The 25,872-nt window shown below is 33.6% G+C and overlaps 1 protein-coding gene across 3 annotated transcripts in view; it reads left to right on the top strand.

Moving 5' to 3' along the window:
* Window positions 1-25,872, top strand: part of LIN52 (lin-52 DREAM MuvB core complex component) — a 111,525-nt gene that overhangs the window by 13,689 nt on the left and 71,964 nt on the right. Inside the window, exon 6 of one of the 3 annotated variants that reach the window (XM_031952534.1) lies at window positions 11,876-12,360. The exons of 1 other annotated variant lie outside the window; for it this stretch is intronic. In XM_031952534.1, the coding sequence (XP_031808394.1) occupies window positions 11,876-11,919 (44 nt within the window). In that variant the 3' untranslated portion in view covers window positions 11,920-12,360. Of the gene's footprint in view, window positions 1-3,982; window positions 6,105-11,875; window positions 12,361-25,872 lie in introns of those variants that run through there. One more of the 3 variants, XM_031952535.1, reaches the window with a different exon arrangement.

The raw sequence follows: 25,872 nt of genomic DNA, 5'->3' as shown, positions 1-25,872 counted from the left end.
AATACCTTCTCAAGGAACTCTAATAGGGTTTCGACTTTTTTGTATATTCCTAGTGATTAAACACATAGTAGGTGCTTAATAAATATTTATTGGTTATTGACTACTGAAGGTTACATCCAGTCCCAGAAAAGCATGGATATATTAAATTAATAGTACACTTTGAAACTACAAATTCCTTATTTGTAGAGATTAGTCTTTTCTCACTGTTACCACCTTGTTGAGTCTCTTTATCACTTCTTATTAATAGTCTTCTACTAAACACCTACTATGTAGGTAATTTTGTGCAACATACTACTATGACTATAACAATGTAAATGCAAAGGACAAAAAAATGACATTGAACATTTTCTAATTTTAATGACTAAGCATGGTCCCAGAGAAGAATTGAGTAAAGGATCTTGTCTTCTCTTTTTGCAGTGGAGGAGGGCTATAGATGTATAATAGTTCCAGATGCTATTGAGCATTGAATCATAGTTTGAGAGCTAGAAGAAACCTTAGCGACTTATTTTATTTTATAAATAGGAAAAACAGGACCCAGAGAGGTTTAAATGCCTTGCCCCAGGGAGAAGGCAACTTGATTTAGTAGAAACACTTGAGTTAGGGGACCCTGAGTTCAAATTCTTCATCAGGCATTTACTGGCTAAGAGATGCTGGGCAGATCACTTAATCTCTCTATTCCCTAGTTTCCTTTTCTTTAAAAGGGGTGTGTGTGTGGGGTAATCATAATTGTTGTGAAGATGCAATGAGGTAATTTATATAAATTGACAGTATGTAAACCTGACAGTATTATATGAATGTTAGCTATTAGCTATTGTTCCTGATCATAGAAATAGCAGATGGCAGAGATGGGATTGGCACCCTGGTCCTCCAATTATCTTCTCTGATTTTAATGAAGTACTCTTTTTTGCTTTCTTTTAAATCTTTTAAAGAATTTTATAAAGGATGTCCTGCTAGGTAGGAAAACAGGGAGGAATATGTTTGGAAATGATATAAAGTGACATAAAAACAAAAGATATTTGTAAGAAGAAAGTGCTGTCTCTGCATACTTGATTCTGAATAGATGGGTAGACTCATGGGGACTATATAGCTTACTGGTTTGTTTGTTTTTTCCCAAATTTATTTTATTTGAAGAAATAATAAGAAAAAAGAAAAATAGAAAATAGAAAAGCAATACAAAACAAAATGAAACAAAGCAAAAGAGAACATTATTATGTGCCCAGCAGAACATCAGGGAGGATTCAAACTATATAACAAATACCAATTTAAGAAAGTATATATATTAGTAGAAGAAATTATATTCATGAGTATCCGTTTTTTCTTTACTTCCTTATTAACTGTTTTGTTCTTTGCTGCTCATCTTTTATACTTTGTTTTTTCCCTCTTTCATTCCCCTCCCCATCCTCAAGCAGGCTATAGTTAAGAAAGAATATATGTGTGTGTGTTTGCGTATGTGTGTGTATATATATATATATATATACGCAAACACACACACATATATATATCTGATTTTGGAGGGTGCTGTACCCTACATTGTGTGTGTGTGTGTGTGTGTGTGTGTGCGCGTGTGTGTGTATAGAGATACATAGCCTATTTAACCCATTCCCGGCATGAGTAAGTTTTTCAGAACTATGAACCTTCCTCTCCCCTCTACCATCTATTCTTCCTATGCACACCTTATTTATATAACATGATTACTATTTTTACCTTTACTCTGCCAGTCTTTCTTTTGAGCTTACCATATTGTTGATATAAATCTTTTTTTTTTTTTTTAATTATAATAACTTTTTATTGACAGAACCCATGCCAGGATAATTTTTTACAGCATTATCCCTTGCACTCATTTCTGTTTCGATTTTTCCCCTCTCTCCCTCCATCCCCTCCCCTAGATGGCAAACAGTCCTATATATGTTGAATATGTCTCAGAATGTTGATATAAATCTTAAACACAAAGTTTATATCTCCCAGGTTAAAAAAACATACAATTTGTCCTTGTTTAAGCAGTTTTTCCATGTTGAGTTCCTTAAAATTGTTCTTTGATATTGGCTCTTATATGTTCAATTTTCTGTTAAATTTAGGTTTGGTTGATAGAAAGTACAGCTTTTAGTGATTTCTATTTTGGCTCTTATTCTAACTTTAGCCTATTATGGAGTTATATCTGAAGTGTGATGCTGATGTAATCTTTTGTAAGTTGTCTATGTTTTGAGAAGGAAAATGTTTTTGGTATATTTATGGATTTAATAATAAATAATGGTGATGGTAATAATAGAAAAATTGTGTTTTCCTCTGTAAAATGAGAAGGCTAGACCAGATGATCTCTAAGGTCCCATCTGACACAAAGATTTGTAAAAGTTAGGGAACTCATTATCTCACATCTAGTTGTGATGGAACTTTTACTGGAATATCGAGCTCCTGACTCCTGGTCACTTCTTTTTGCCCTGCTAGACTAATACTTGATAAAAGGTTCTATATTCATAGTCCTTGTAATAATCCAGTAAGGTAGGCAAAGCCAGTATTATGTATTCATTTTACAGATGAGAAAATTGAGTCTCAGGGTTAAGTGACTTGCTGAAGATAACACAGTAAGAAGCAGAATGGGAACTTGAACTTCGATCTCTCAACTCCAAATTCAGGTTCATTTCACTCTTGCAAGGTGAACAGAAATTTGTTCATTCTGTGGGACCTAGGAATTTTATCTTCATGCTGATTCCCTGCCTCCTTACCCCTCACCCCCCTCACCTCTGAAGGATTCCAGACTTTGGAAGAGTTGCTTCTACACTAGCATTTAGAATAGGTATTTTCATGGAATATATTAGGCCTGGACCTGACTACTTTTTTTTTTCCTTTGTCTAAGACAATATACTTTACCAGTCAGAGCTGTAAAACACAAATTTCATTAGTTTGTACTTTACCCCTAATTGTTTGGGTGTGTAATTGAAAAAGAAGTGTGGACTGGTCACATAGCTAGAGGCTAGAAAAAACAAATGGATAAATTGAAAGCTTTCCTGGACAACTTCCACCTTATTGGGTTGAGACTTTGGAGAAGATTTTGAGGAGATTATGGATGGCACAGGATGAGGAAATGTATTGGATTGTGATCTGCATTGGAGGAGGGAATGCTCACATTACATAGAATCTACTAAAGAAATATGGATCACCAACTCAAGATTTGTGCTAATTTGGCTGACTTTTGTATTGAGTTGTACAGAAATTCTGTGAAAGGAAAGTGTTACATTGAGAAGCAATATAAGAGGGATGGGCTGGCCTAACAGCTTGAAGTCAGTAAAACTTATCTATTGCAGATATTCTTCTGTGTGCCTGGGGATGAGCTAGTTAATCTCTCTTTGCTTCATCCAAGCTTTCTAAACATATAAACTATACATTGGTTACAATCTGCTTTGGTGGAAGAAGTTCCCATATCAAGAAAATTACAGGTCTTGAGTTCTTGTTTTCTGCATTGTAAAGGATGGGGGATGAGGGAGTAGCCTTAAATGTTTCTGCTAATTTAGGACACTTGAACATTTTAAATTGTACTACACAGTTTTCTCCTGAAATGTCTGACTTCTATTTTTAAAACTGGTTTCCTAACCCCTGGCTGGGACTCGATGTTCTTAAAAGACAATCAGCCATTTTCCAAGTGGCTTGTTTGGTGACTTGAACTTTTTTGAAATTGATCCATTTAGGAAGAAAGGGAGGTTAGAGCTGAGCTGGCAGGGCTGAATATAGGCCCTGGGGCCAGAAATGGGAACAGACCTCTTCCCAGGAATAACCTCTAGATGGCAGCATTAGCCAGTCTGTTGACCATTTGCTTGTTTCATCTTTCTCTTTAAAATTAAAGATCCCTACCAAAATGTTGAATAAGGCCCTCTGTCTTCAGCCCACTCTTCAGCATTGTGTCTTTTACTTCATCTCTCTATCTTAGGCAAAGAATTGCTGCCCTTAAGCAGTGTCTAGTTCTGGAATGAAAAATGTTTTTTTTTTTTAGCCCTGGTAGCATTCGAAAAATAACATTTAGCTTTTGGTGGAGGAAGCCAGCAGTGATGCTCAGGTAGGTGGAATTGGCATTTTTTAAAAATTAGCTTCCATGGCTAGGTCAGAATCCTTCAGCATGAGAGATGACCTCCTGTACCTTGGTTAGTGGAAATACGCTGAAAAGGGGGAGGGAGTCCTTAAAAATGCACCCATTGTGCTTCACTGTTTCTGTTGCCTTTCGACATCATTGGTCAGGACATAGCATTTCATTTAGTGACACCTTGTATAAAACACTTAGAGGCTGAAGCAGTAAACTTTTCAAAAAGATAGTGATTTCAGTTTGGGATAAAATTATTTTCTAGCAAAGAAAAACTGAATTATTTTTATTAAGCACAAATATATGTTCACATTTCTGAGTTATGAGACCATGGGGAAGGAATAATAATAAATAATTTATATAGTCTTCTGCAGTTTATCAGGTGATTTCATTTATATCCTTTTCAGAACTTCATAATAACTTTGGAAAATAGGTAGTTCAAGTTTTGTAGATGAGGGAGATACCTGAGTCCACTTGTTCAAATTCACATAGCCTGTTAGTGACAGAGGACATACCAGTCCAATATTTTTCCATTCCATTTCTTGCTACCTTTAATTAAATACTAGCTGAAAAATACTGTGGTTTGTAAAAACCATATAACTCTTAAAAGTCTCCTATATTCTTTTATTTGATATCCTTACCTTCATGTACTTTTTTTTAAAATTCAAAAATATGTTAAGTACTGTGAAGGTTGGAGTTGTTGATAAGGAAAAAGCAGTAATCGTTTTGAATTCAATCAGGTGATATGAACAAAATAATTGGTGCTATAAAAAGTGTACAGTGAGTGATTTGATCACCAGGGAAGGAAAGTGAGGAAATAATAAAGAATAATAATAACATTCGTTTGACTCTTTGAGGTTTGCAAAAATACTTTACAATTGTTAGCTGCTTTGATCCTCATAGTAACTCTGGGAGATAGATACTATTATCTCTTTTACAGTGAAGAAACTGAGGCAGGAAAAGGTTAAGTGACCTGCTTAGGTCATATAGCTAGTGAGTATTGAGAAAGGATTTGAACTTGAGTCTTCCTAAGTCCAAATTCAGTTTCTACACTTACAGAATGGGATTGGTGGGGAGAAGGGGGTTTGGTCATATTTTGACATATCCTGAGACTCCTTAATTTAAAAAAAAAAATGTACTCTATAGCTTTTTTTGTCCAAGGTAATTCTTTTCTGTTTCTTTGATTACTTGAAGCTGTTAAGCAAAGTTTTTTGGCTTATGTATAATTGACTTGTGCAGAATGGGTATTAAGTATTGCTTGAATGAATATTGCAAAAAATTGGGTTTGAAAGGCTGAAGACTGATTCATTAAAAGCTGTGTTGTTGAGAGTTGTGACCAGATTAATCTAATGTTTAGCAGAATTGGGCCTGATCAGCACTAGAGAAGGCCTCCATTGGAATGAAGACTGTGCTTAGGTATGTTTTAGGACTTGGGGAACTGGTAGTTGAGAGGAGGAAAGCAATTCTTTTGTCAACTTGCTAGGCAGGGCTTTTGCGTTAGGCTACCTTTGATTCATTCCTTCACAACCCATAGCATGGCCATTGGATATTTACTTTTGAAGACCCTTTATTTATTATGTCCTATCCACATCTAGCTTTCTAAACTTTTATTCTTGCTTGGATGCATTTGAGTTAGAATCAAGATGGCATATTTATTGTTTGATCTTTAACTAAAGGTGATTGTTAGTGTTTTGATTTTATTTGAAGAAAATTTAATGTATTCATTTCCAGAGATTGAATATTCAAAGGGTGGGTATTTCTTACTGCTTTAATTGTTTAAAGGTTAATTAGTTAGTTAAAAGTTAGACAAGGTTAGTTCAAAAGCACCCTATGGGCAGTACTTAATTGTTGTGAAATATATTACCAAATATTAATGACACACTGTTCTTATAGTCATTATCTTAGACTATGATAGAGATTCATATTATAATCGGTGATATGGCATCCTATTTGAGAAGTAATACAACTGAAATATTAGAAAATCTAGAATTTCCTTTATTTTCATGAGGAAGTGTTAAAACAACAAAAACAACAACAAAATCTTGAGCAAGATTTATTCTCAATTTCATCATTTACAAAATGAGTAGGTATGAGGGGGTGTTGGAGTGATGGGTGGGAGATGGGGATTGAATTAGATCTGATCTCCAAGATGCCTAGGTAATAATGTAAAGCTAGAAATTAGCATTTTACTCTTAAGAATTTTACCTTATAAAATTTCTTAATAATAGAAGAATGGGCAGGATTGTTTCCTTTGTTGTTAATAAAGTAAGATATAATTTTTAATTATTACTGATTAATTTTTCAGAACTCAAAGGAAACATTAAGTACTTGATATACTGATCAGTTTCATTTTCATGGAAAAAAACTGGTCTTATATAAAAGCAAGGTTTTTAACAGACTGCATAAAGTAGCTTCAATTTTAATTTCTTATTTGTAGTTTTGGAGAGGGAGAAGACAAGGAAAAAGAAAATAAAAATCATTTGAATTAGATTTGGTTAATTCATAAATTGTTCACTTTTCAATGACTAAATTTATTTTACGTAGTCTTGGGTCTGGTCCTGTGATTTACTAGTATGGATGGACTTCTAGTGAGGAAACTTTATTAATACAGATCTGCACCTTATGATCTTAGAGAGTTGTTGGGGGTACTGTATAAGCATTTGCCTAGGTTCACATAGCCATTATTTGTCAGAGGCAGGTCTTGAACCCAAGTTTCCCTGATACAAATGTCAGCTCTCTACCCACTCAGTCATGTTAATGGTGCATATGGAATATTTTTTTATTTCACATAAATATGTAATATTGAAGTAGTTGTAATTCAGCCCAAGGAATAAAGAGATAGTTATTTTAGAGGTATTAACATTGTCTTTTTTTACTTTAAACCTCTTTACTCTTTGATGAGTTATATTTAATGAGAATGATTTAATAATCTATGAATAATTGATCAGTTTTCTCAAAAGCAAATCATAAGTAATATGTTAGTAAGCATTAAGTGTCCCTGTTGTGGGCACTTTGTTAGCCATTGGGAATAAAAATACAAAGGTGAGATAGTCCCTATCCTGAAAGAGTTTACATTTCAATAATGACTGATAAATTAAAAGTGAATGATGGTGTATCATTTCCATCCTTTTCCTTCTTGTATTTTCTTTGGATTGTGATATATTTTCCTAACAGAATACAGATTGGGGGGGGGGGGGGGGGGAAGAAAGAGGAATACTAAGTTAGTTGTAACTATATGGCCAAGGATCATTTTGTTGATTAGCATAATATTGTTTCATAAGCAAAGCTTGTACAAGAAATATTTGTGCGGTTTTTTGTTTGTTTTTTAAATTGGCTAGTCATATCCTTGAACTGTCAGATACATGGAAAGTGTTTTAGGTATCAAATGGAAATACCTACTTTCATTTCTTCTCAGCTCTTTCCACTGTGTAGGGGAGGCTATAAATATGATCTGGGATGCAAGTAAGGAGATGGAAAGGTTGTAAATGATGATAAAGTACCTTTTTCTGGTAAAACACGATGGGTACCTTATTATTAAATTTAACATTCTGGAAGGAAGAACAGACAGATTTAGGAAATTCTAGAGAAATGTCCTGAATTGATAAATACGTAAAGATTCATTGCCTGCCCTAGTATTTTTTCATGTAATAGGTATTTGCTAAATGTTTTGCTTAAATGTAATTGGTCAAGGTTTGATAGGAGATAATATGTGAATATGAAAGAGGATAATTTGAGGAGTGCAATAGGAGGAGACAGGGAATACTTTTAGAAAAAAAATTTTGAGTTTGATATATTTAAACCTAGGATTGGTAGTTAGGAAAGGGAGAATAGGAGGGAAGGATTCACTTGAGAATTGCCTGTGTAAAAGTAATAACTAAGCTTGAGAAATCAATTGATGACTTGATAATAAGGATGTAAAGGGGGGAGAGCTAAAATGACATTTCTCATTTAGCTCTTAAAATGATCAGTGACCTTTGTCATTTTTGTCCTCATGTGGGTACCTACCAATACTATAACTTCTTACATAAATATCCAGTGGTAGGACTTAGGCTGAATACATTCTTCCTCTCCATTTTTCTGGAGCATTAAGTCCACAAGCTCATTGATTTATTGAATAAAATTTTTAGAAGACATACATTCTCTTTGAAAGTTTTTTCCTGTTCATAGGTTGTCTAATTAAGAGGGGGTAGAATAATTTTTAAGAGACCTATATAATTTTGACTAGAAGGTGTCAGATGAATACATAGGGATTTCATTTGGCTTATAAAATGAAACTACCCCAAACCATACAAGTTGCATCTGGCAACCCAGTAGAATACTTGTTATTTGAGCTTTTAAGTGGTAAGGAAGAGAAAAGGAAACCACTGTTGTATCAAAAAGAGTCTTGCCAAAGAGGCCAGCTGGCTATGTAGGTTGGTCCTCCACAAGGTGGCTCAGAAATTCTGTCTTATTGATCCATCAGAAGTACTGGACTTGGAGAAGTGATTTGTGCTAGCCAAACACAAGATTGTTAAACCTGAATGCAAGGTTTTGAATTTACATTGAGAAATTTGACTGTTGGGTGGATCTAGATTCTCCTGTGAGCTGGAGATTGTATTTTATTTTCAATAGAAAAGCCTATTTCAAAAACCAAATTAGTAGTGGAAGGTTATTTAGTGATTCTGTAATAGGTGCCTTGTCTTCATTGTAGAGGTATATGCTTGGAATGAATATTTTTGGCACCTTTTCCTATAATGGTACTACCACATGTTTATCTGTTCTTACACATGAAATGAACAGGAGCAAAAGGAACAATACATACAAGCAAAAGATCACTATGGTAGAAAGCAGTTTCTTGTAGGAAGACTTGCGGGATTGTTTTGGGATGAATTCCAAAGTCATTTGAATTATTAAGGCTTAGATCAGACTTATCCTTATTGGGCTACATAGTTTGATAGAACCAGAAGTGAAAATATTGATACTTTAGTAGATTTTTTTCTTAGAAATATTTTCCATTAAATGATGTATTTTTGAAAAGAATAATAGTTTTTCTATACAAGAAAATATAAATGTTATTTGGTGCTACCATTTATAAAACAAACCTGGACCAAATCAACAGGAATAGTCATTAGGTTAGCTATAGCCCAAAAAAAAAAAAAAAAAGAAAGAAAAAATATAGTTCCTGAAGTTGTCTAAATGGGAAATCTTCACTAGGTATATTTCTGAGTATTTATAGAGAAACTTTTTTTTTTATATTAAGGCATAAATATTTAATGACAACTTCTGAAAAACTGCTTCTGTTTTTAGTTATGAACTTCCTTTAGGAATGTAACTATGATTAATGCTGTGCATATAGCTAGCATTGAGATACAAAACCTTTTTACCTGTGTTTATTGGTATCATTGTGTACATTTTGAGAATGAATCAAAACACAATTTTCTAAGAAGAGATTTCTGGAAAGCTCTGAAGCAGAGAATCATATTTTAGCTGGTATACCAAGACTCAAGAACTTAACTTTGTCTGCTGTAGAGAAGAAAATGTTCCTGGTAGGATGAGAGATTTTACCATGATTGTTTAAAAAAAAAAAAAAATTCCATAGTTTTACATTTTAAAAACTTTTTTTTGTAAAATTAATCTGTAGAAGTGCCCATTTTCATTTTTTAAAAAAATAGTTGTGGAAAATAAGTCCTATAGAGATGTGATTTCCTAGGTATGATCATCTGGGGGGAAAACCAAAACAGCCACTGATCTAGAAGTTAGAAAATCTCAATTCTAATCTTGGCTCTTGTACTACCTGAGTAACTTAAGGCCAGCCCCTTTACAATGCCTTGGTTATGTAAACGATAAAATGATGTCCTGTGTAAGAAAATTATGAAAAGTCCTCTTGAAAGTTTTTATTTAATAAAATATCTTTATGGTTGTTGATATAATCAATATAATGGGGCTTTACTGCCGTTTGGGCCAAATGATAGATTTAAATGTGTTTTGTCAGATGGGCAATCTAATTAGGTCTTGGGAATTTTGTTTGGGAAGTTAATCAGTAGGTGATGAATTGTTCAAATGCTGTAATCAGGAAAACTGCAAAACACAGAGGAGTTGTGATTATCTCCTATCATTGAAGGGAGAAACAGTGATGCCACCATGGACCCTATAACATTTGAAGTACAAGTGAGTGCACAAGAGCAAGGAAGAGTCTGAAGATTTCCAATCTGATATTCTTTCTGTTACTATTCTTATAGCTTACATTATCAGTGAGAGCCTTCTCTGGGAAAAATAGTTGAGGGCTGGATTCTAGTCCATTTGTACCATTAATTTTCTGTGTGACATTGGGCAACTTAATTCACTCTTCTGGATCTCATTTTTCTCATCTGTAAAATTTAGGATTGGGTTAGATGACCCCAACCTATTTTAAAGTTATCTCCTGGTTCAAATGCTCCCTCATTTGAAGACAGGATTATTACCTAGACACCTTTTTTGCTTCTCTCTCATTTAATTTTGTATGTGTATACACACACAGATATACATAAGAAACTCTAGGAAGGTACAAAATAGGTATTTTTAGTATCTTTATTCAATCATTGATTAGTTTTTGTTATTTATAAATTCATTGAGCAGCTACATAGCACAGCAAATAGAGCCATCTCAAGCAAAATCTATGAAACTTGGGATCAGGAAGATTCATCTTCCTCAATTCAAATCTGTATTCAATTAATAGCTATGTGACTCTGAGCAAGCCACTTAACCCTGTTTGCCTTAGAACTATGTACAATGAGCTGTAGAAGGAAATGGCAAATCATTCCATTATCTTTGCCAAGGATACACCTAACAGAATAAAAATGAATTCATTAGTTATTCAGAGGTTTTAGTGTGAAGGACACAGTAATGCAAGTTCACTAGTCCTTTACTTTGGTAACTGAAAAATCAACTCTTCCTTGATCCCTCTTACCCAGAAATGATTTTTCCTTTCTTAGTTCTCATTTTGCACTTATTTTCCATTGTGAAATTAGAATTCTTTATGTCACATCCTTTTACTACATTATAAACTCTGTGAAGGTAGGGACCAACCATTGTGTAATAATTGGCTTTGCCTCAGAGTCTAGTAAAATGTTTTCCACACAGTAATTACTTAGTAAATGTTATTTGGAATTGAATTACTCATTGATAAAAATAGATAAACAAAGTCACTTTACTGTCTGTATCCACTGATTGTAATTCTTGATTGGTCTCAGGTTTTAAGACCATATGCGGTAAAGTGTTAAGAATTGTCAGTTTTCTTTGCTCTTCCTACAGATTGTATATGTGAAAAGCTGTGCTGACTTGTGTACAGCTTTATTGTATGTTATGTTGGGTTCAATTGTGTAGAATTAGCAAATTTTGTTTTCAGCTTTCCTGCATCCCAGATTGGTTTGGGGATAATTGTTTGTGTTGAGCTTATTATATTTCTTATTTCAGTTTTTGGAGAGAAAAAAAAAAAGCCTTAAATTTTTCTTCCACAAGGAATTCATAATGGTATACCAAAAAATTGTCTCTTGCTTTTATTCTTCTTCACTATTTTACCTCACTATATTAGTCTTCACTAATGACAGTCTGTTAAATCTTATTAATTTAGGAATAGACAGTATTCTTTATACAGTATTCTTTATTTTATATGTTTTTCTCTACTGAAAACTTATAGAAAGTGACATTTTATGAATGTGACTATCTCTTCTTCTTTTCTCTCTCTACCCCTTCCTCTTTTTCTTTTCTTTTTTCCCTTATTGCCTCCCTCCATTCCTTCCTCCTTCTCCCTCCTTCTCCTCATGCATCCCTCCCTTCCTTCCTTTCTTTTAGCTATCACATTTGAAAAGAATCTAAGGAGAAGATACCATGATTAATGGGGAAGTGTCCTCTCAGTAGCCTCCTGTATTGCTTTACCTTATCTTCCTCATAGAAAGTAATAAAAGTTAAAATTTCTAAAATTCAGAAGTGGATGCCCTATCCCCAACTACTTCCTGTCCCTCCCCCTGGCTCCCGTAACTTCAGAGCTATTTCCTTTCCTTACCATTAAAAGAATTTAGCTTTTGGAGTTAAAACTCATGACACACAACTGGAGCCACCATGCTAGCAGAACAAGTGAGATCCATGAATCTAACCATTTCTTAGTCCTAAGAAGGAAATGAAGGAGTTTTAGAGTGTATGAAAGATCAAGAAAGTGGAGGAGAGGATCAGAAATGCTTTACTGATTAAGAGTAATCAGTGCAACACATCAGATGTGTAGTCATTATGTAATGCCGAAGAAACTTGAGTAAGACAGATTAGAGACCAATTCAATAGTTTATTAAATGGAGAGAAATACTGGGACCAATGGATCCATGTTGATCCCAGGGCTAGATGAGACTATCATCTCAAAGAGTCTAGCCCCGAATCATGGGACAGCAAGCTTTTTATGGAATAACAAGAACAATGACATAATAGAGGGACCTAGGTGGGGATAACCTAATGGAGGGAGGTTACTGATATTCTAATGACATCTAAAATGGATAAACCTTTATCTTGCCAAACATTAAGGAATGTCTATAAAACCTTTATCTCAAACATTAAGAGGGAAAGGTTATAACCTAAGGCAGAATAACTAAATAGGACAATTGGAGGAACTGGGTCACCACATTAAAAGGGAACTTTGGCATAACAATTAGGAAGTAGAGAAGGGTAGAAAAGAGACCCAAGTAAAATTGAACCCTTCATAGCCACATCCCAGGGATCAAATTATAGACTAATGAAAACATTTTACTAAAAGGACAGTAGAACTCCAAAGAATAGGACCATTAAGATTAGAGACTAGGATCATTGGATCATAGATTTAGAGCTTGAAGAGACCTGAAAGGTTATCAAGTCTAACCCTCTCATTTTGTAGGATGAGGAAATTGAGGCACAGAATGGTTAAGTAACTTGCTCAGGGTCACATTTAAGTTGTCTGGGTTGTAATTTGAAATCAGATTTCCCTGACTCCCAGTCAGAGCATTTCCTCTGTATTCTAGTACCTTAAGTGAGAATTAGTATAAAAATAGATTCTACAGAGTACTTAGAAGGTATGTACAGAATTTAAAAAAGAGAGAGAATGAAAAGAAAATGATACTTCTTAGAAAGTGGTATTAGAAATTTATTTCATTGACATAAAAGAATGGATGGGGGTGGGGGAAGAATGTGGGAGGAAGTTATGAGAATTATAATAGTAAACCCCTGGAGCTGGGCATTGGGGAGGAGAATTTGAAAGAAGGATATCAATTGTGGATTTGTAGAAGCAAAAGAAAGCAGAGACTTAAGTTTTGATTTTAAAGAAAAGGTAAATGTATACATACATGCCTTTATATTCATAAGTAGTTGGTAGAAGAAAATGCAAACTTAATGATTACAACCTTAAATGTGAAGGGATTAAATTCCCTAAGAAAAAGAATGTAGGAATGGATAAGAAAACAAATTCACAATTTGATACACAAAAGGAGCATTTAATATATCCAAACACATAATTGAATAAAAATGAGGGACTAGAACAAAATATCAAATGCTTTAGGCCATTTTTAAAAAGCAGGAATTACAATAAAAAATAATGAACAAGTGAAAACAAATGAAGAAATTACATTAATCTTAAAGGCACTCTGACAATTTTTAAAAGTTGTCATAGACAAATGGCACAACTAAGTTCTTAAAATAAAAGCCAGACAAATTGTAAAAGACAGTGACACTAACAATAGAAAACTTTAAAGCTGGATAAATCCAAGTGAGAAAATGAATGGGAAACTATATAATTAGATGAACTATCAGATAAACTAGATTTGATTACCCAAAGGTATTTTCTGAATGGGAATAATAAAGAATTACATTTAATTCTAAGCATCTTATGATAGTTTTATAAAAAAAAAGACCATGTTCTAAGGCATAAAGGAATGATAAACAAATGGAAAAAAGCAAATAGAATAAATACATCCTTTATAGATCATAACAGTAAAGAATAAATAAAATATGGACAAAAAATAGAGAACTAAATAGAAACCAAGTAATGATATCCTAAATAATAATCAGGTCACAGAACAAGTCATGGAACCAATAATTGTGTCAAAAGTAATGATAACAAGGAAACTAAAATTTTTGAGATGCAGTTAAAGTAGTTTTTACAGGAAATTTTATGTGATATGAAATAGAAAAAGAGATCATTGAGCTATTTATGCAATTTTTAAATATGAGAAAAATGAAAACATTAGTGATCCTAAAGAAATACATTATAGAAAAACTAATAAAGCCATAGAATCAAAAAACCAAAACTACCAGAACAAGAAGAGAGAGAAAAATTATATTACCAAAATAATAATTGAGTAAGGTAAGACAGTTGGAAGAAAAATACAAATAATTATGATATGACTGTTTGTGACTATGTGCTAATAAAACTGATCCTTCACAAGAGTTGGATGCATATCTACCAAGAAAATTCAAATATCCAAATTAACAAAAAAAGTATTCGTCTTAAAAAATCTAATTTTGGAAATGTTGAGTAAGCCATGTCAAAGAGAAAAAAATTCTGCCAAATTATTTTAAAAAGAAGGCTGTCAGACAGTCAAAGAACTATTAATACCTACTCTACAAAAATTATTTTCAAAGATAAGTAAAGTACTTCAGCAAACTAACTACTTTTATGGGACAAATGTGGTTTGGATATCTAGACAAAACAGAAAATAAAATCCTCAAACATTAAAGTTTCTTTTAATTTCTACTATTTGAGACTTGTAATTCAACTAGGTCCAAATCTACTCATTTGTATTATCATGTAGCCCACATCTTACTTTGTTTATACAGTAAACATAAGAAACTTGTCAACATCTCTATTGACATATGAATATATTTTATTGTAGAGTCAGTGCAGATGAATGAGCACCAAATTTGAACTCTGAGATCCTGGGTTCAGATTCCATCTTTGCTACTTAATACTGCATATTAAGCAATAAAATCAGGAGGAAAGCCACTAAGATAAATCCAAAATAATTACAAGATACATAAAGTTCTTGGGAGTTAGCTTGCCAAGACCTACATATAACTTAAATAATTATAACTACAAAATATACTTTATAGCAATAAAGGATGGCAAATAATTGGAAAATATTCATTGTTCAAGGTTGAACTGTGCCAATATGATAAAAATGACAATCCTGTTTAAAATATTTAGTGCTAATCAAATCACAAGATTTATTGCTTATCAAATTAGAAGTAAAAATAAAAGTTATTTAAAATAAAGTAACAGCCCATTTGGATAGCATTTTAAAGTTTGCAAAGCACTTTATAAATAGGATCTCATTTGGTTCTCACAACTCTTTGAAGTGGATATCCCCAGTTCAATTGAGGAGTAACTGAGGTAAATAGAGATTAAGTGACCAAGAATTGAAAATTCTAGAATTTCAAGGGTAATTGAGAAAAAATGCAAATGAAAGATACTTGACATCATCAGGATTTAAACTGAAGTAGAAATCATCAGAACTAAACAACAAACTAATCACCCAGAGAGCAGATCTGTAGAACACATTCAATAAGTAAGAAACAAAGGCTTTTTGAAGATAGTAAGTAGTATAGAATAAAATAATTCCAGTTGTTAGTAAGCATTTTTAAATTACTTAGGTGGTTGGCACTGAGAAAGGCAAAAACAGTCCCTTCCCCCAAGGAGCCTAAGTTTGTTTGATGAAAACAACATGCATAAAACCTATGATGAACCAATAGCATTGGAAGGAAGAAAGGAGGAAAAAAAGCCTTTTGCAGATTTGAGTTGAGTTCTCAAGTTAGTTAAGTCACAAAGCAGAAGTGAGGAAATCAGAAATCAGTAGAAGGAATGTGATATGGGAGGAACAGCGAGAAAGACAGTCACTATATGTCACAATAGAGCATGTAGGGGAGTAAAATGTAAGAAGCCAGGAAAATTAGGCAGAGGGCCCAAGTTGTGAAGGATTTTAAAAGACAAATAGAGGGATTTTGTATTTGCTCTTGGAAGCAGTAGAGAACTACTATAGTTTATTGGGTAGCATGTGACATGATCAGACCTCTGCTTTAAGAACATGTCTGGCCATTTGATGGACTAGAGTGGGGGAAGAGACATGAGCCTAGCAGACCAACCAGAAGGCTATTTCAGTAATCTGGGTGTAATGGGATGAAGGCCTGAACTGGGGTTGTAGTTCTGTTAGACAAAGTAGAAGGACATATACAAGAGATGTTTTAAAGATAGAAATAACAAGATCTGGCAACAGATTTGATATGTGAAAGTGAGGAGTTGAGGATAACACCTAGGTTGGGAGCCTGAGTAACTGAAAAGATGGTGGGGAACTTAACAGTATAAGGGAATGATATGTTTCCAAACATAAATTATTAGGGGAAAGACTTGCTTTTTGATACCTGCTGGGAAAACTGGAAAGCAGTTTGGTAGAAATTACATTTGGCTTCTTAATTTTTTTTGGGGGGGAGGGTTATTATCTTTGGCAGTCTAGTGAAGACTATGGACCCCTTCTCAGGGCAATGTTATTAATGAATAAAATAAAATGCATAGGATCATAAAGAAGAAATTAATAGGCACTGGGATTAGGCCAACATTTTAGTCATCTCAATAAATTAAAAATGAATATGTAACTTAAACATAAAAGGCCTCATCATTAAAATATTAGATTGGGTATCTTTCACAACTATGTTTAGGAGAAAAATTCCTAACCAAATGTGAGATAGAGATTATAAAAGATTAAGAAAATTTTTTTACTACTCAAATTTAAAAAGCATTTGAATGAATAAAGTTTGTGAAGATAACTAAAAAAAAATTGTATAATACAAAAGCTAGTCTGCATAAAATATCAATAAAAGTCTGATATCTAAAATATATAGAAACTTGGCACAAATAGACATCAAGTATCATTCCCTAGGAGATAAGTCGTCAAAGGATATGGACAGTTCTCAAAAAAAAGATTTTCAAACTGATGAATAGAGAACCAGTCTTGAAATGAGGAAGAACTGGGTTCAAGATCTGCCTCTTACATACACTAGCTGTTTGATTCTAGCAATTCACTTCATCTCAGCACACTAGACAGCTCACTATTAAGACTAAGAAGGTGCTGATCTGCATTGATAGAAAGAATCATGGGTTTTGTCCTCTTACTATGTGAGAAATATAGTCTTAAATCATGAGTAGTAAGAGAAATCCAAATTAAGATGAGCCTGAGATTTTTATCTCACTAAACAAATTGGCAAAAATAGAAAAAGTCAGGACTCTTGGGAGAAAATTGTGTGAGGATTTTGTGTCTCTGTTGGGGGGAATTGTGAGAAGATATACAAGTAAATACACGGTTCAAGGTTCCAGGGTCCTTCCCCCCCCCCCCCCAATTTGGAATTGTGCAATTGGAATTGTGGAATTCTTGCCCTAATCCATTGATCACTAGAATAAGCCTAAAGAAATAAGAACCAGAAATTTTGGGCCCAGTATATACCCAAAGATTCCTAACAGCATTCTTTGAAACCATGTAGGAGCCACTGATTAGAGAATGGCTGGAGGGAAAAAACAACTACTATGGTATATACATATAATGGGATGTTATTACATAATAACCAATGAGGGAGTAAGAGGAATACAGAGAAATATGATAAGATATGTGCAAACTACCAGAGAACAAAATAAAGACTATTAGAATGATGCCCACAATAACTAATCTGAATAAAAAGAATAAATGTGAATTGGACTCTTGAGTAACGGAAAATTCTATGAAGATCTCAGAGAACAAGTATTGAAACATACTTTCTCCCACATGGCAGAAAAGTGTGGCCTTATTAGGGCAAAATATTGTATTAATTGTCAAATGAGATAACTATAACTGGCTTTTTTGCAACAACTTTTAATTTGTCACAAATAAGGATTCATTTATAATTGAAATGATTGTACTATTAAAACAAAAGGCATCGGTGAGATGTGGATTTATAGAAAAGAGATTTGGATATGATGTTCAGTTGTGTGAGGTATATTAATGCTTCCAAAGACATACTTTCTGTAACTTTATTCAGGTATCTAAAAATTATTAATCCAATTCACTATTGAAAAACAAGTACCACAGAGAAGTAATTCTTTTTTCTAGTTACAAATATTGTAGTCCTTTGAAATCTCTTTTGGAATGGTGACAAAAGGTAAAATGAAACTTTGAGAATGGTTATTTATTAGGGAACACGAAATCTCAAGTTTCATTCAACCATTGTAGCTCTACTTTCTCATTTTAATGTCTACATCCACAGTGGTGATGGTAAGATGGTAAAAAATGTCCCTTCACCTACTGCTATCTCTGTAGGTGTAGGACATCACCTTTCCCTTTATTGCTTGTTTCAATTTGGCTTGTTTACAGACAGGATTATTCTGAGTGCTTCCCAGTGGAGGGGTATGTGTCTAGAATTGGAGTAGCAACCAGAAACAGCATTCACACATGACCTGTGAATTGGCTAATTTTGACATGCAGTTAGTTAAGAAATGATTACAGCCTGAGGAGTCATGACCTCAACTTTTCATCAGCTCCATTGGATTGTGCCTCAGTTTGGAAATGAAGAAGGTATAGGGGAAGTTTTAATTGTACCTGTGTGATTTATCCCTAGTCAGCTCTTTAATTTCTTCTGGCTGTCTGAGGTTTCCGACATGCTGTAAATTTCCCCAACTTTTTCATTATCTGCAATTTCTTTATGACTCGTGAATCGGAGTGGAGAGAGAGTGTGGATTTACAGCGGAGATAAACATGTCCATAAAGTCTGTATCTGTGTCAGTAATTGTACTGCTGTCAGTGACTGTCCTGTTTTACAGGTCTCTCTTGGGAAAGGAACAGGCTTCACTACCAGTAGCAATGGAGAGCTTGCTTTTATTTGCATTAACTTTCTAGGAGATTAGGTTGGAATGGTCGGGACGGAAATTGAAACTGGACCTTGGCCTCTTGTTTTTTCTGGATGAATGACTGGCTAGAATAGCCAAGTTTTGGGGGGGAAAATAAGAAGTTAAGACTGTGTTCACAGCCTCCTAAATAGAAGTGCTGCTGTTATTATTGACATACTTGTAAACACTTTTTTATTTCAAAGTCTCTGTTTCTAGTTTCTTCTCTGTTCTATAATTAGACTTTGATCATGTTGACAAGTGTTCTTAAGGTTCAAGTACGTGACTTCTTCATTTGTATTCAGACAAAAAAACTCAGTGTTTGTCCAGAGTGGTACTTAAGGTTTGATGAAGTCGGTTAGGTTGACCACATCTGAAATTATAATTATTAATGGCTCTCTCCTTCCTGCAACAAAAAAATCTGTATGTGATTTTTGGTAGAAGAAAAGGAAAGCATCATTAAAATGATTTTTCAATGATTTAGATTTAAAGACATTGTACTTTATTAGTTTTCTGCCTGTTTTTTTTATTTTATTTTATTTTTTGTTTTGTTTTCTTCATACTGTCTTCTCTTAAGATTCACTATACTGGTTTCTCTTAAAGTGGATTCTGTCCTTTACCTTTGTTCTCCTTTGGCAATGTCATTCACTACCATAAATTTCATAAGCTACCTATAACCTAATGACTTCTAAATCTGCATCTCCGGCCCTGACCACTCTACTGGGCATCTGACTCACATGTCCATTTGCCTAGAGAACACCAACACTTGGATGTTGCATCAGCATATTCAACACTGAACTTAATGATTTTCCATGTGAACATTCTTCTCCCCAATTTTACTATTTCTGTCTTTGACACTACTGTTTACTTTGTTTCCTATGTTAGAAAATATTGTTGTTGTCTTTTAACTTTTCCTTCTCTTCCATTTTTTAATACCCAATCATTTGCAAAAACCCTATCCAGAATCATTCTCATTTTCACTATCATAACTCTAGCAAAAGCACAGGCCATCATTATTAAATACAAGCATTGTTGCAATCTCTTTCTAACATGTCTTCTTGTTTCCAATCTCTCTCCATCTTTCATGCTGCTACTAGTATAATCCATGAAGATTGATCTTGTCAGAACGCTAAAATCTTTGGGAGTTCACTATTTTATTTTACATTTAGTAGTTCAATTGTTATTGTAGTTATTGTAAGAAAAGTTCAGTTACTGTAAATAAAACACTTTATTATCCTTAAAGCAATGTTTATATAAATTTGAGTTATTTACATTTAGTACAGTAAATATATGATAATTTTTTAAACATGAGAATAATAGTTATAGAAACTAAATATATAAGAATAATAAAAAACCTTGTCCTTGCATTTAAAACCAATCTGTTGCCACCCTACTTTTCTAACTTTATACTTTTTCACATATTCCATGTTTCACCCAATCTAATCAATTTCTATTCATGCCTTGTTTTTCCCACCTTTTATGCTTTTAATCATATTTTTAAATCTGGAATAGCCACGGTCTCTTTCTGTCTTGTGAATTCCTGTCCATTCTTCAAAGCTGATTTCATATACTTTGTTTTATCCTTTTATTCCTTCCTTCAATCCCACCTCCTTTCATCATATAGAACATTTTTATACTTTTCATGGATTTATCATGTGTAATTTTGTATTAAAATAGTTTGTATGTATGCTATTTTACCTTACTTGAGAGTGTCAGCTCCATGAGGGCATGAATTGTGTTTTATCTTAGCCTCATATCTTACCTTGCCTTTAACACAATGTCCTATAGGTAATAAATGTCTAGTAAATGTTTGTTGAATTGAATTCAAGGAGCACAGTAAATCTCAAACTCATCAACTTTTGATTATTTGGAGACTTGTCATCTTTTTATAACCTTCTCTGGCCTTTTGTACATTTACTGATCATTAGCACCTCTGCCATTTGACTGGACAGAAAAGATTAAAGGACATTAGACTCAAGGACTTTGACTACTTGCTTTACCTGTAACAGTAGTGAAAAGTTTGGTGGTAATAGAACTATAATTAAATTAAAATTTTGTAATTTTGTGTTAATTTCAAGGCTATATTCTATCTCTTTTTGTCAATTCCATAGTTTTATTTTTAACATGGGTATCTAAGGCTGGCATGTTGGAAAGAATCTGGTATAGTGGGGAAAAAAAAACTGACTGAATCTGAATTTTTAAATTCATTAATACTTGTGTATCTGCTTCAAGGTTTTTTTTAAGGAAAGTGCTTTATAAATCTAAAAGAGCTATCAGATATATTATTAATACATATCTTGTAGATATTTGTGAAGGCTGCATCCTGGGCCCTCTTCTCTTTTTTTTTTTTGTATCCTTTCTCACTTGGTGATCATCTCATCAGCTTTCATGGGTTCAGTTATCATCTCTATGTTATGATTTTCCAGTCAATTTATCCAAAATAGATATCTTGTAGACATCTCGAATTCAGCATTTCAAAGAAAGCTCATTTTCTCTCCCAAATTCTCATCTCTTTCCACCTTTCCTAGTCAAGAGTACTACCATCTTCTTAGTCACCCACGTTGGAAACTGTGATGTTTTGGTGACTCCTTGTATTAATAAAAATTGTGGTCTCAAAATTAGCAGATGGTTTTATGATTGGCTGTGGTCAAAAAAGTAATAAATCCATCTTACATTTCCCTAGACTGGTATTCAGATAACGGTGTGTCACTGAACTCTTAATGGAAGACTTTTCAATTAGGTTAAGTCTTGTGAGAGTCTTTGAAAACTCAGGCATATTTCCATATCACAATGGGAAATTGGGATGTGGTTTTAGTAGCAATTAGAATAATACTTCGGTCCCATGTGATATTAGCTTCCAAAACATTTCTTACTATGTCAGATTAAAAAATAAATAATGGTCTATTGGTTTTATTTATTTAAGTATTACTGCTAAACCTGCCATTTGTCTTCAGCATACCATTAGTGACTCTTCTAGGAAAAAAATTCTGGTGACAACCATTTTGATGAAAGACTTCATTTTTATTCATACATTTAAAGTTTTCCAGAATCTTTATATATTGAAACTTTTTATCTGTTTGATTTCCTCCTATGTACTATTTGTATTTGCAAGGTGTCTGATTTCTGTGTTAAGTTGATAGTGAATAGGATTCCTAGTCAAATCTAACCAGATCACTTCTGATCATTCAAGATGAAGTGTTTATTACCACCAAGAATCTCCAAGGAAGTAGTTAGATAGTAGTCTATATTCTTATTTTTTTTTCCTTGGGGCAGGAGCGGGGGAGGTGTCCTGATTGGAAATAAAATAAATTGTGCCCATATGCTTCTCTGTTTGCCATTATCAGTTGTCAAGATCCATAGAAATAGTAATTTAATTTAATTTATCCAAACCTTTCTTTAATGTGTTCCAAAAGTGTCATTGAGAAAACTGAAACCAAAAAGTCATGTGAGTGCTAAATAATCTTCCTTTTCTTCTTGGAAATTGTCACTGGCAACAGATTGGTTTGCAACTTTATATTTAGAATCTGATAAATGGATCAAAGAACTTGACTCAGTCTCTATATTACCCACTTGAAGTAGGCTACCCTTACTAGTCTTGCCCTCATCCAAGCTGAGAATTTAATCCATGGGTAGACAGGCTTGAAACTGAAAGCATATCTGGAATATTGGTCTAATTTTTCCTTTATAAGTATTGGACTTTTTGAGAAATCTCTTTTTAGAAAAGCATTACTTTTTTTTTTTAATGAAAGAGTACTAGAATATCTTCTGTATACTCAATAAAAAGGAATATTGGGTCAGAGGGTGTGGACAGTTTAATCCTTTTCTTGCATAATTATAATTGAAATCCAAAATCCTTGGTCCATTTCACATTACTAACAATGCATCTAATGTCTTTTTTCTCGTAATCTCACCACTTATTGGTTTTCATTGTCATCTTTGCTAGTTTATGTAACGTGAGGTTAAAACTTAGAGGTATATTAATTTGCATTTTTTTTTTGCCATTACTGATTTGGAGAACACTTTGATGTGGTCTCTTATTGCTTACATTTTTTTTTCACAATTATTTACCCTTTCATCACTTATCTATTGGGAAAATGACTCTCATTGTTATATAAATTCCATGCATATTTTATCAGACTTTTACTGGGAATATTAACAAAAAATTCCCCCTGTAATGTTTTTCTTTAATTCCGTTTTCAATGTCTTATTTTAAAAAATGATCTCTTCTTTCCCTTGTTTGATTAAAAATTCTTTCCTCAGTTATAGACTACTATCAGACTCAGTTAATGTATTTGTTAGTTTTTCTGAGCTGCCTTTTTTTTTTTTTTTTTAAATAGGCCATGGGGACCTGGTTAGGGAAGAAGAGGATAGTTGGAAATGAATATAAGAACAAAATAAATCAATAAAAACTAATAATCTTTAAACAAAAACAAATAAGAATCTAGTCTCCAACATCTTGACTCCAGCTGTAATTCTCACTTTCTCCCCCAGGAGCCTTGCTAGCTTGTTTTAGTATGTTTAACATTTAGCCCAATGCCTAATACATAGTTAGTTAATAAATCATCTTTATCTAAGAATTCTTTCTCTGTCTACCAGTATGGAATACTATTAGACCTGGTGAATATGTTGATTTGCTGGCTGGCTTTTTTTTTTTTTTTAATTAAAAATGCTCCCCCTTCTTTAGAAATACTCATTAGACCCAACCTCCCTGCTAACTATCATCTTATACTTCTCCTTCATTTCTTAGCCAGACTACTTGAAAAAACTATTTCTTCTCAGTACATTTACTTCCTCTGCTCTTACTTCTCTGTAGTTTGGCTTCTTTCCCATATCACTTGGCTGAAACCACTCTATCAAAAGTTTCCAACGAACTTATAAATACTAAATTTGATGGCCTTCTCTCAGATCTCATATTTGTATTTGACTCATCTACCTTTGCTTTCTGGATTTTTGTAATTCTTAGCTCTCTTTTACTAAATTATCAATCACTTTCTCCCCCCTCTCCCCTCCCCCCTCAACAAGCCTGACCACTCTCTAGGCTTGCTTCTCTTTTCTCTATACTTCTTCCTTGGTAAACTCATCAGCTCAAATGGGTTAAGTTATCTTCTCAATGAAATTGACTTCCAGATCTATATATTCTATACACATGTTAAACAATATATCCAAAGTAAAATTTATCTTTTCCCTAAAGCCACCATCCTTCTAGTCACTCAACTTCACATCCTCAGGATCATTCACAACCTCTTACTGTCCCTAATTCCATATATTCAGTCTATTGCTGATTAATTGATAGTTGTATTACAACAGCTCTTGTATAAATCCTCTTCTCTTCTCTCACACAGCTACCCACCCTAGTTCACCTTATAACCTCTTTCCTGGACTTTTTTCTTATTTTTTGTCCTCTGAAATCTCCCCTTCACCAATTCATATTCCATTAAGCTGCCAAAGTGATTTTCCTAAAGCATAAGCCTGATCATGTCATTCCTATACTTGATAAATTCCAGTGATTTCCTTTTACCTGTGAGCCAGATAAAAACTTCTGGTTTTGGCTTTTAAAGCTCTTGAAAAGCTTTTGGAAACTCTTTAGTTCTGGATAAATTTCTGGGGAAAGGATTCTGTTTTTTGACTGGAAACTGGAAACCATTTGGCAGAAATTAGAGTTATATCAGTGACCTTAAGTAAAAAACAGATAATCTAAACATCAGCTGTTATACCACTAAAAAAAAATTAGAAGAGAAGGTGATTAGGTATCTTTCATAATTATGGTTAAAGGAAGAAATTTTTAAAAAATATTAACAGATAATTTTTGTTTTTATATCACTAGTATTTTTGAATATCACCTAATGATCTTCTTTCCTTCAAGCCGTCCTTTTAACAAGTGATACAATATTTATTAAGCTCTTACACTAAGTTGAGCATCAGGGATACGAGGGTAAGAATGAAACTGCATTCTAATGAGGAGAAAACATATATTTATGTAAGTATATAAAGAACAAATTTTTAAAAACAAGATTTTGGGGGGAGGAAGGGGGGGGCATTAGCAGCCAGGGAATCAGGAAGGGTATAGTAGGTTGACCTGAGCTGACATCTTAAGAGAAACCAGTTATTTCAGGGAGAAGAAGCAGGAATCCTGTCAGACTTGGAAATATAAGAGTATAATGACATAAAGATGGAAGGTAGAGCATCATATATGTGAAATACCAAGTAGTCTAGTAGTGGTATAAGGTGTAAGAAGACTGAAAAAGGTAAGAAGTATTAGTTCATTTCACTTAAGCACCACAACATATTACCTTTTCTGATCCTCTCCTTTGCTTGGGCCTCCAGCACTGCTTCTCCCCTCCTCTCTCCTTACCTGGCATTTAGTTTTTTTCTATGTTTTGTCTCTACTCCTATATGTATATGTTATTTGATGCTAGCTTCTTAAAAGTCATGAGTCCTCCCCTCCCCCCCTTTTTTGTCTTTGCATCCCTGGGCCTATCACAATGCCTAACATGTAGAAAGCACTCAAAAAATGCTTGTTGGTTGATAGTGAGCTACAGGATCTTCAATTTGGGCTTCTTAACCTGAAGTCTGTGAACTTAAAAAGAAAAATCACTGTATTCATTATAATTGGTTTTCTCTATAAGCCCATCTATTTGATATTATGCATTTAAAAAACATGATTCTGAGAATTGGGCCGTAGAATTTATCATACTGACAAAAAGGTCCATGACACACAAGAAGTTTAAGAATGCTTACTTGATCTCAAAGACTTTAGGCATCAGGGGCACAGTTAGCTTGCTTCTCTGCCTTCTCTGCTCCTCACTCAGCTCTTTACTAGTTCCTTCCTAACCCCAAAGATAGGAAAGTTCATCAGACTCCCTTCCTTCCTTCCTTTACTTAAAGAAATTCTCTTCTATAGAAATTCTATCTTTAGCAATGAATCAGATATTATTGA

This window comes from Sarcophilus harrisii, chromosome 2 (genome assembly GCF_902635505.1).
Source record: "Sarcophilus harrisii chromosome 2, mSarHar1.11, whole genome shotgun sequence".
In the NCBI taxonomy this organism is placed as follows: Eukaryota; Metazoa; Chordata; class Mammalia; order Dasyuromorphia; family Dasyuridae; genus Sarcophilus; species Sarcophilus harrisii.
The sequence above is the reverse complement of the archived record's forward strand: the minus strand, read 5'-3'. Positions and strand labels throughout refer to the sequence as shown.